This window comes from Propithecus coquereli, unplaced genomic scaffold, assembly GCF_000956105.1.
Source record: "Propithecus coquereli isolate 6110/MARCELLA unplaced genomic scaffold, Pcoq_1.0 Scaffold272, whole genome shotgun sequence".
Taxonomy (NCBI): Eukaryota; Metazoa; Chordata; class Mammalia; order Primates; family Indriidae; genus Propithecus; species Propithecus coquereli.
This window is the reverse complement of record NW_012148308.1, coordinates 140,370-151,823: the sequence shown is the minus strand read 5'-3', so window position 1 is coordinate 151,823 and position 11,454 is coordinate 140,370. Positions and strand designations below refer to the sequence as shown.

Sequence of the window (11,454 nt, the reverse complement as noted above, 5' to 3'; positions counted from 1 at the left end):
GGGCCCTGTGCTTGGCTGGGCTGGAACGGCGAGTGAGGCCATTCGGGTCTCTGCTCTGTAGGAGCTCAGACTCTGGTGGAAACGCCCGGCCTCTGCTCCGAGAGCCCTCACCCCCACCCTCGCCCCTTGGCCCCACACCCCAGGTGCTCAGAGCCCTGGACCATTTGTGTTCTCCCTCCTCGAGGACAGCAGATCGCAGGTTGGGCCACCGATGTGGCAGTCAGAGCGGGCAGTAAGGTCTTGCTCGAGGTAGTGCACCCACTACGTGGTGTTCTCTGAGAGTCTATGTCCCCAGACACCTGGGGGGCTGGCAGCACACTGAATGGAGGGGTCTCTTCCGTGAGGATGGGCTCTGATGGGATGGGCAGAAACCAGAGGCAGGCTGCCCCCCAGTGCTGGAAGGACGATGACCTCCTGAATGCCCCTAAAGAGTACAGGCAGTGGGAGGGTGCAGTTGTGGGAGGGCAGTGACAGGGGGAGGAGGGAAGAGGGAGGAGCTGGGGGCTCCCCTAAGAGGCTGTACCAACAACAGACAGCCCTCTTTGGGCTCAGGCCCTCGCCGAGACCAGAAGATGGGTGAGGGAGAGAAGAGCTGCTTTGCTACGAGGGCAGAACGTGGGGGTGAAGATGTCGTGCTTTGCTGGCGGGGGGTCTCAGGGCTGCAGGAACTTCAGCCTCCTGCAAACCTGCGTGTGTGGACTCTCGGACCCACGGACAGACCTGGAGCAGACCTCTGAGGCCACATGGTCCAACCTGGTCACCATTTCTTCCCTCCCCAGCCACACTGTACAGAGAAGGAAACCAAGGCTCCGGGGGACACAGGAAGCCGCCCAAGGTCCCACAGAGCATCGGAGCTGAGTCCAAAGTGCAGGGCTGTGTCGTCCTATTCGTGAGACACGGAGTGGGTCTGGTCCACTCTGGCAGTGCCGGAAGAGGAGGCTGCGGTGCTCTGACTTGGGAAGTAGAGGATGGAGAACCAGCAGAAGATGAAGACACCTGTCAGGGAGGAGAGGAGAAATGGCGCCACGGTAACCGCTCAAGTACTTCTGAAAAAGTCAGACAAAAATGAAACCTACCCCTGCGAAAGAACCAAATAGAAATCTTGGAAATGAAAAACAGAGATCTTGAAGTAAAATCTATACATACATCCATCACAGAAAAGAAAAAGTAAAATAAAGGAACTTTCTGACGTACAAAACAACCACCAGCTCTATAGAGGGTTACTGCAGGATGCGCTTCAGCAAGAAGAAAAGGGAAAGTATGGAGTACAAGAAATTCTAGTAAGTACAGAAAGTGACTGAGAAATAAAAACTTCGTGTGTGTTTCAGGAAAATTTATAGCTAGAACTCTATATAACAATAAAAATATCGCGAAGAGTTCAGTGGGCAGTAAAAGTGTACCAAGGGCTCTGTTGTCTTGGGAGGAAGATAGAAATACTGAATAACTCAGGCTCAGCTGAAACTTAACTCAGAGTGAAGTGTGCAGGCTTAAATATTCAGGTAACCTCTGAAAGACCAGCGATCCAATCTACAGTTTCAAGGTGCATCTCTCCCCAGCCCTTAACCCCTGGGATGATCCAGACATGGACTTATGATTCTTCAGCTGGGGACAATCTCAGATGGTCTAATAGTGAAGTTTCTATTGTTACTAATATAGTTCCCACATACTGAAGACTACCAGGTCCACACGTGCCTTACCACAGCTGTTCATCGTGAAATCTGGTGAGCTAAGTACTGGGGTGATCTGGACTTTAGAGTGAGGATCGGAAGAGGTGTGTTTGGGGGTGGAGCTGGAATTTGGGCCCAGGGCTGTCTGGCCCCAACCACTAAGCCACCCAGCGTCCTTGAGCACTGATCTTGTGGGCTTGCCCCCACTGTGTCTAGGATGCCTGGGTTCCCAGTGACTCCTCTGGTGGCATGAGCCTTGTCACTCCCTTCTTGGCTGTTAACCTCACAGGCAGGCTGTGACACCTCTTTGCCCTGTGGGTGTGAATGGGGTGTGAGGAGCTAAGAGAGAGGAAATTGGGACCCATGCCCTGGGCCTCTCCTCCTTTGCTGGGGTCTCAGAGGAAGGACCCTGTGGGGGCAGGTGACAGCCATAGCGATCACTTCCTTCCTGCTTCCATAGCTCCTTGGAGACTCCTTCTGTGGACATCAAATCACCTGACCCTGACTCCTGGTCACAGCTGATGGGACCAAGAGGGGCCCTTGACTTGGAATTGGAAGTTCACATAGGGTGAAGGGGGCCCCGTTGGGCAGCCACTCAGGGCCCTGGGGAGTGACGGGCAAGCAGAGAGAGTAAAACAAAGGAGCTTCCACAACGAGATGAGAGACACACATAGCTCCAGAGAGAAAGATGAGGAAAGGATTTGCTTTGGTTTGGGTGGCTTTTCCCGGTCCCGGTGGCATCTCTCACGAATGCAGCCGCCCTTGCTGCCCGGGGTCGCTGAGAGAGCCCTGGATGTTTAAAATCCATACACTTGGTCTGAGCGGGCCGGGTGGAAGCCTGTTTCTTGCAAACCGCCCTCCCCCTGCCCCCTCCCCCAGCGCAGACAGGGCAGCCGCCGGCCCCCTGGCCCCGCCTCACCTTGCAGGGAGTTGAGGAAGGTGAAGATGTAGATGGTGGACAGGCCCAGGGGCGTGAGGACCGCCAGCCCCCACGTCACGCCCACCAGGCTCGAGAGGCCCAGCACCGTGAGCACCCCTTTCCGGTTCTGCCTCTGCTCCTTGCCCGCCCTGGCACTCGACAGGGTGAAGATCTTCCAGGCCACCAGGGCCAGGACGACAGCGCTGAAGAGGAAAGTGGTGAAGAAGTAGCCGTGGACGGTGGCGTAGAGGGCGTGGACGGCCGTTCCTTCACGGAACCAGCACCTGGAGGAGGTGGGTGGCCCATGACCAGCACGCCCCACAAAGTCCCCCCGGGTGACCTTTAGTGACCTCCTCCCATTTCTGCCCTTCCGTCCCCTGCTCTCCTGCTGGACAGGGGCCATCGACAGGCTCCATTCTGCTGTCTCTTCAGACTTGTGGTGCAAAAGGGCCAAAGTGACCCCAAGGACATGTTTCACTTGCTCCGCATTACATTGTAAAAAAACAAAAAAACTGAATGAATGGCTGGCCTACCCTTTAAAACCGGAAGATTTGGCGTGCCTATCCAGATTTCTGCTTCTCTTACACGACCATCCCCCTGGCAGCTCTGTCGACGCCCTCCTGAAGGGCTGTAGTCAGCTGCCCGTCAATCACATGGGCCTGTGACTACCCGTCCACCACCGTGCACTATGTCACCTCCCTGGCTCCCGTGGCCCCTGCTTTAGAGGCCCTGGGGACAGGTCCAAGGCCCCGCCAGTCCCGCCAAGCACAGAGCCATGGGGACAGTGGCGGGCACGCTGGGAGAGCACCAGGTGGAGTCTGGAGGCTCAGCTCAGCTCCACTGCCCCCCGCACTGCAGGGCAGGAGGCCCGAGGGAGCCTGTCGATCAGCGCCCCCATTGTGCAGATGAGGAGACTGAGGCCCTGGGAGAGGATGGGCTTGCCAAGGTCACACAGACAGCAGTCAAGGGCAGAGCCGGGGCTAGACCCAGGGCTGTTGGGAATCACTGGGCGGGTTGTGCCCTACGCAAGGGCACCTGGTGAGGGGCAGGTGGGGCCTGAAATACAGCATGCCCTCCACTCACCAGGCCAAGCGCCTGGCGTGGGCAGGGGATAACCTTTTCCACCTCGCCCGAAGGTGCCATGTGGGCGAGTGTTGGCCCTGTCTAGAGTAAGGCATCCTGCCTCCTGATCCGGGTCTCCCTCTTCCTTCTCGGGCAAACTCTCTCATTTCGCTTCCCCTCTCTGAGCCTCAGTTTACCCCTCTGTACCATGAGCCGGCTGCATCTGAGGATCCTCCGGCCTCGACATGCTTGGTCTCTCTTCCTGGGATTCCCTCCTCTCCTCACCTCCCTCCAGCCCCGACACGTGAAGCCAGGGACTCGCCACCACCCCTGCTCCCCGCAGCCGCCACTCACAGCTCCAGCGAGGTGCGGTTCTCCTGGTCGTGGATGGCGTAGAGGCCATAGCTGTTGGCACTCCCGGTGCCGACGACTATCAGGGCAGGCAGGCCTGGTGCGAGGGAAGAGGTATGGCATCACGGGGCTCCCTGGGCACGTCTCCTCCACATCCGGTCCAGCTGCCCGTCCCCTGAGCCCCGGGAGCCCCTTCTCTCTCTCCCCGAGGCTATATCCCTCTCCACACCCTCAGGGCCAGCTGTCCCCTCTGCCCGTCCGGGCGGCACCTACCCCAGCCCACCAGGCTCAGCTTCAGGAAGTAGTGCCCGAAGTAGGTGTTGAAGACCTTGATGACAAGCAGGTAGAGGTGGAAAGCTTCCAGGCCCATCCAGGTGAAGACGCAGAGCAGGAAGTAGTGCAAGATGGCACCCCGGGCCCAGCAGGCGGCATCGGACACCCTTGAGCTGCTCCCCACATTGACCAAGAAGACTAGATTCAGGAGGAACAGGCTCGCACTCAGGGACACGTGGATCTTGGGGGCATCTTCCGACTGGAACCTCTGCCGGGAAAGCCTGGGGCAAGAAATGAGAGGCCACAGCTCCCGAGGGGCACCCAGGCCTGTCCACCCCGACAGCCTGTGGCTCTCCACCCCCACTGCCAGCTCCTGCCTGAGCCTCCAGCTTCCACCCTGCCAGCAGCCAGAGCGTGAGCACCCTCAGGTTCAAGTCCAGGAGCCCCTCACGGCCCTCAGGGGTCTGCGGCCTCAGGCCTTGACTCGATGCATCCGCCAAACCGCGTAACGTGCAATCCGCTGGCTGCGTCCCGCCTCCGCGCACCTCCCGGGTTTCACCGCGCTCTTCCCTCTGCTCTCAATGCCTTTCCCTGCTCCTCCCGCCTTCTTCGCCGGACTCCTGCTCTGCCTTCAAAACCCCCCTTGGACATTTCCTTCTGGGGAGGCTGTCTCTGAATGACTCTTAGCCCGGCTGGTTTGGGAGCTTCCAGCAGTGCCGTGTTACTCTGCTCTGCCCCATCGCGTCTCTTCCACGCGGTGAACTCGGGCCTAACAGTGGCGGGGGCTGCGGAATCGCCGGCTGACGGACGGACAGATGGGTGCGAGCACAAGGCATGCACAGAGGGGTGCGTGCAGGAGGGACGCTCACGGAGTCACAGGGCAGGGCGGGGGCTCCAACCCTGGCTCTAGACTCTCTGCCCAGTGCTTTCCCCGGCTCCCCTCCCTCTCTGCGCAGCCCCCACTCTGAATTCTTAGCAAATCAGACCCGAAGGCTCTCAGCCAGGGGATGGGAACCCAGGCTGTCTGGATGGGGCATATGGGATAATGTCCCCACCACCCGAGATGCCAGGCCCCACCCTTGGGAGCTGGTGACAACTCCAAGCCCAGCTCACAGGGTCCAGCCATGCAGCCAGCTGGCAAGTCACGCTCAGCTTGTTGGGGACGGGGGCTGTGTCCTAGGGCTTGGAGGGGTGGGAGTGGGGTAGTACCACTTACACGCATGGGTTGGTCTATGATGGGGTGGGTGGGTCTCGTGGGGGCTGCAGCCCACCTCAGATGGTGACGGAGGGGAGGGGGGAGGAGGGAGGAGGGGACGGGTATATGCATACACAAAGAGTGCAATGCACACCACCCAAAGGATGGACATATTTGAAACTCGGACTTAGGCGGGGAGCGGGGGCAAGGGCAACATACGTAACCTAAACATCTGTACCCCCATAATATGCTGAAATTAAAAAAAAAAAAATGGTGACGGAGGCACAGAGACGTGGGGAGGGGACAGAGGAGAGCCCTGGACAGAGGGCAAGAGGCCCAGGGGCTGCTGGGCAAGGCGCCTCTAGGAGGCAGTGGACGGGGCAGGCTGGGGCACGGGCTGCTCCCCTGGGCTCCTTCAAGCTGGCAGGTCCTGTGGCTCCCTTATCCATGGCCTGGGCCAGGCGAGCGAGGCTGCAGTGCTCTCTGCTGTTTCTGCCCGTCGCGCACCCACTCCCCCTGCTTCTGGAAATAACCCCAAGTTTCCCAGAGTAATACCCTTCCCCACTCTCAGCCGAGACGCTCGGAGGCAGGTGGTGGTGGCTGTTGGTGCTTTGTCAGCTCAAACCCAACAGCAGGCGGGCGGCCTGGCCTGGCTGGTCAGTGTGGTCCGCCCCTCGACCACAGAGCCCCAGTCAGGCATGGCACACGGGCCGGGTTAGACCAGTAAAGGTCAGCTCTGCTGTGTGCGTGGGACAAAATTGCATAGGCCGACACACACACACACACACACACACACACACACACAAATGTATGTAAAACGTGGTGAACACTGAACAAGGTCTGCATTCCTGTCGACAGCGCTGCACCGCCGGCTTCCTGGCTTTGACACTGTCCTGCAGTTATATAAGCTTCTCCGCTGGGGAGAGCTGGGGGAGGGGACGCCAAGACTGCACTGTTGTTGCAACTTTCTATCTATAATTATTTCAAGATAAAATGTTTAAAAAAAAAAAAAAGCCTCAATTCTGGGATTGAGTTTAGAATACTTGCAAAGAGGAGACTGCTTTCATTCCTGCCTGAGCAGCTATAGAGCTGTGATGTAAGCCCAGAGCCCCCAGAGCCCCCAGAGTCCCCCGGAGGGGGAGGAGCTGCCTGATGTGACCGTCAAGGCCAAGCAAAGCTGTGAGAAGCTGAGGGAGACCAAGTCCTGGGTCCTCTTTGAGCCCCTGGATCTAACCCTGCCTGAAGTCCACATGCCTTGAGTTTTTCCCTTACACGGACCACACATTCCCTGTTATGTTTAAGCTAATTGGAGCTGGGTTTCTGCCACTTGCACCTGAAATAGCCCTGACGCACCGCAACCTCCACCTGACTTTGCAGGTGATGAGTCTGCCTGTGCAGAGGGTATCGGTGAAAGGCCACACAACCAAGGTGCTTTCTACCCTGCCCTGCCGCCTCCTTGAGGGCAGGAGGCAGATGTAGGGGAGGTGGGGGTCACTCACCTCAGGCCAATGTAGAGGGCAATGGTGAAGGCCAGGAAGATCATGGAGACTCCGCAGCCTGCCTGAGAGATGTGCTTGAGGGCCTTCGCTGTGGCCTGGTCCAAGACGGGCCTCTGTGGGCAACCCCGTACCCAGACCAGATCAGCTGGAGGCCAGGCCCATGCACCCGAAAGGCCCTGGGCTCACCAGGCCGCCCCCTTCCCGGGGCAGGAGCTGGAAGCCTCCGGGCTGCTAGGATCAGAGTGGAGTGGGCTGTTACCAGCAGCAGGGTGAAGAAGGTCAGGTGATCACAGCGGCAGACAGTCCCCTTGGCTCCGGGCTCCGTGGAGCAGCCCTTGGAAGCCCAGTCTCCAGTTGGCCCTGGAGAGGAGGCCCGGGGAACATGGAGGGGGCAGGGGAGGGGAGGGAAGGGGAGGAGAGGGGAGAGGAGGGAAGGGGAGGGGAGGGGAGGGGCCCAGCCAGTGCAACCGGCCCCACCCCTCAAGGGAGCCCATACTGTCCCCACCTATCTTACCCCAGAAAAGGTCCTCCAGGCCCTACCTTTCGTCACATCCCAGAAGACACAGGTGACAGTCATGTTCTGAAACCAGAGAGTGGGAGTCGGGAGCAGAAGCGGGGAGGTTGGGAGTGGGTTGGGGGGAGGGTCTTGGCCGTGTGTGCATTAGGTAGAAACCAAGGCTCACTCCCGTGGGTCGCACAGGAAAATCAACTGTGCGTGTGAGGGGCGTGGCTGGTGTGGGGCTGTGGGCGGCAGGTCTGTGCGAGCACGCGTGTGGCTGGAGGGGAATGCCGTGTGCATGCCGGGAGGGTTGCGGGTCCTTCTGTGCACCTCTGTGAGCAGGTGAGTGGGAGGGTATCTGGGGGCACGTGGGCACGTGTGTGCAGGGTGGGCTGTGTCTCTGGGCACAACTGTGTGTATGGCCCTCCTCCTGGGTGCATGTGGAAGGGGAGGGGACAGACGTGCGGTCCCTTCCCTGCGTGCTCAGAGCTCACACGCCTGGGTGTGCCCACGCGCCTGTCTGCCCCACGGTGACTGCCAGTGACTCACAGGGGGCAGACGCTGGTGGGAGAAGGTGATCTCCAAAGGCTCGGCCAGCCTGGTGACGGGTGTCTGGCCCACACTCAAGCCCACCAGGTGATTGTTCAACACGCTGCTGCCATCCTCCTGGCTGAGCCGGGGACCCTGTGAGGGGAGATGGGGGAGGCCAGGCTGCAGAAGGGGCTGTCCCAACCCAACCCTGGCCAGGGGCTTGAGCCCAGGGCACCAGGGACCCCTTAGGCCATAGCAACCTTCTCCCTGCTGCTCCCTGCAGTATCCTGCCCCAGCTGCGCCCCGCCAGGCCTGTGCTCCAGGCCACCTGGCCACAAAGCTGGGCACCTGACAGCTCTCCACTGCCGGCCCCGGAGTTCCTGCCCTCTTAACCAGAGAGGCGCAGGCCGGGGTTGTCCAAGCAATGGAGGACAGTGGGTGCCTAGGGGGCGGTGCACGCACCTGCACTCAGAGGTGCACGCACCTGGGACACACCTTTGCAAGAGCATGGGTGCACTTGCCCGTGTGGACATGGTTGCACCTGAGCAGACGGGATTGCGCACAGGAACAGAAAAGGACATGCGTGTTTGTGCATGCACAAGGACACGTGAAGGTACATGAACACACTTGGGACACATGTAGAAGCCAAAGAATACTGGCGTGTGGGGTGCCAAACACCTGAGTGTGTGTGTGACCAGCCTGAGCCTGCAGCCCGCAGCCCCAGAGAGAAGGGTCCTGGATGACCTTGGCTGCTTTGGAAACACTCAAGAGGCTCACCACCTCCTCCGTCCCCATCGGGTCCCCCAGCAGTCTCCAGTGAGCTCAAGCTGGGGCAGGGGACCCCGGAGCACCTAGCACCTCATCTTGGAGCTTCCCCGCGTCCCCATTAGGCCTCTCCTCACCTTGAAGATATTGCCCGGACCGATGTCCAGAACAGTGACAGCCAACCGGACCACGGCCCTGTTGCCTGGCAGTGCTCCGAAAAGGCTCTTGGGAAGTCGGACTCTGTCAGGGGGCTTGTCCTCATCCTTCGCCACCTGCCTCGGAATCTGCAACCACACACCCGACAGCCCCCGTCTTTACCCGGCCCCCAGTGCAGGTCCTGCCGCTCCCCCAGCTGGGAGGGGAAACTGAGGCACGCCGGGTAGAGGAGCAGCTCTGGGAGGCAGGATGCCCGGGTCACAGCGCAAGCTCTGCTGGGGGCCCCTGGGCAAGTTATGACCCCTGTGGAGGACGGAGCTGCCCCTGCACCCGCTCGGGCACCTGCCAGGCTGACGGGCTGTGAAGAGGCGACACTTGGGCGGACAGTGAGGACAGTGGGCCGTCGCGTGCTTCTGGCCAGGGTCCTCACCGCCCCTGTGTTTACGCAGGGCTTGGTGGGGACAGCGTCTGGCTTCTGACTCAGGAATAAGCGGAAAGAATAAAGCCACCAGGAAGGAAGTCCAGGAAGGGAGAGAACAAGGGCAGAGACGGAGGACACACGAATTCGCGGCGAATGTGAAAGCCTCCCCACCCAACAACAACAGCGACGAATTTTTTAAAAACTAACGGTGGTCAAAATATTGCACCAAATTCCAGCGGTCGCGGTAAAGCATGTTCTGTTCATTCCCTGACGTCCCTGTTCCCCGGGGCTGCAGCCTGCCCCGCCCCGCTGGGCTCCGAAGCCCCCAGGTGCATTGAACACGTGGAGCTAAGAGCCGGAGCTCACGGCCCCAACCTTCTCCTTCCCTGTCCAGACCCTTGTCACAAGGACATGTGGGTGATTTCTGGGGCCAGAGGGTACCCCGCGCAGAGGGCTCGGCTGCTTAAGTGACATAATAACGGGCTGAGAAAGCGTGAAAGGCCCTACCTATCTTCCCTTCTCCAGACAGACCTAAAGGCACCTCGCTGATGCCCAACCCGCCTTGCTGCCCCAACGGCCAGCATCTGTGTCCTTCCTTAAGGGAGGCTGGAGGCTGCTACGGAGACCTCATCCCAACGAGCGTTCCCTGCGCGTGTTCTCATTTGCTCTTCCCCTCGGTCTTGAAAATGGGCAGTACCTTCGTCCTTTTACAGATGGGGAAACCGAGGCTCAGAGGACCAATTTGCCCACGATCATGACGGCTGGTAAGGGGCAGAGTCGGGATTCGAATCCAGACCAGTGGGAATCCAGACTCAGCCCGCTGAGCCCCGTGGCTGCCAAGTGTGCCCCTTCCCTGCTTTCCAGCGTGTTCCCTGGGTGGACGAGCTCGTGGGAATTGCAGACTTGCATAAACTGAGCTCACTTTACAGCTGAGGACTCTGGGGCCCAGAGAGGGAAAGGGATCTCCGGAGGACATCTAGCGACGTGGTGGCCAGTCCGGGTCCAGAACCCAGGTCCTCCAAACGTCCATCCTAAGCACCCTGGATAGTCTAATGCCAGGATCCACTCGCCCGGTTAACTTGCGAGCGCCCGCTAGCAAGGTGGCAGAGGTAAGCCCAATGGGACGGGGCAGGGTCAGCTTTGATGGACACCAAGCGCAGGACTTGACCCCCTTAGAATTTTGAAATATGGGCCCAAGGAAAACAGGGTCCGAACCAGCCGATAGGGATGGGAGTGCGCGTCACCTGAGCAGGCTGCAGAGAGAAGACTAGGTCTTCCGGGGTATCGGTTCTGAAGTTCCGGACCAAAGCCTTCATGAAAGACATGTTCACTGTCTCCGACACACTGTTCTCCACCAGGTGGGTCTCGTAGTTCAGCCAGTATCTGCAGGGAGCCGGGGAACGGGGGAGGGGAGGGGAGGGTCTTGGAGGCTGAGTTATTCATTCCTCAGGCTCTTGGGGTGAGAGGGCAGACCGGAGTATCAAATTAAAGACCCTGAGGTCACTCAGTGCGGCTTGAGAGAAATCCAGGCTCGTCCTGAGGGGTTCCAGCCAAGGGTCCCTTTGAGCATTCTATGTGCTTGTCTTTTTTTGCCTTAAAATGCACATAACATAAAATTTACCATTTTAACCATTTTTAAATGTACAATTCAATGGCATCAAGTACATTCACAGTGTTGTGCAACCATCACCGCCGCCTGGTTCCGGAACGTTTTCGTCACTCCAAAAGGAAACCCCAGACCCAATAAGCAGTCACTCCCTTCCTCCTCCCCCAGCCCCCGGCGACCACTGATCTGCTTTCCGTCCCTGCGATTTTGCGTGTCCTGGGTAGTTCCTACGGGTGGAGTCACACCGTATGAGGCCTTTGTGTCTGGTTTCTTTGACTCGGCACAATGTTTTCAAGGCTCATTTAGGCTGTAGCATGTGTTAGCATTTCATTTCTTTTTAAGAATGGATATTATTTCACTACATGGATACACCATATTTTGGTTACTCATTCATCCATTGATGGACATTTGGGTCTTTTCCATTTTTTGGCTATTGTGAAAAGTGCTGCTATGAATATTCATGCCCAAGCTTTTGTTTGAAGACTTGTTTTAAATTCTTTTGAGTATATA

The 11,454-nt window shown here is 58.7% G+C and overlaps 1 protein-coding gene across 1 annotated transcript in view; it reads right to left on the bottom strand.

Moving 5' to 3' along the window:
* Nucleotides 1–244: 244 nt before the first annotated feature.
* The window catches only part of ADGRG3 (adhesion G protein-coupled receptor G3), a 16,461-nt gene continuing 5,251 nt past the window's right edge, over nt 245–11,454 (bottom strand). Inside the window, exons 3-12 of the mRNA XM_012647858.1 lie at nt 10,583–10,721; nt 8,899–9,045; nt 8,015–8,149; nt 7,507–7,546; nt 7,226–7,326; nt 6,967–7,079; nt 4,273–4,553; nt 4,003–4,096; nt 2,587–2,870; nt 245–996 (exon numbers count right to left, since the gene is read on the bottom strand). Coding sequence (XP_012503312.1) covers nt 884–996; nt 2,587–2,870; nt 4,003–4,096; nt 4,273–4,553; nt 6,967–7,079; nt 7,226–7,326; nt 7,507–7,546; nt 8,015–8,149; nt 8,899–9,045; nt 10,583–10,721 — 1,447 coding nt within the window. The 3' untranslated portion in view covers nt 245–883. The remainder of the gene's footprint in view (nt 997–2,586; nt 2,871–4,002; nt 4,097–4,272; nt 4,554–6,966; nt 7,080–7,225; nt 7,327–7,506; nt 7,547–8,014; nt 8,150–8,898; nt 9,046–10,582; nt 10,722–11,454) is intronic.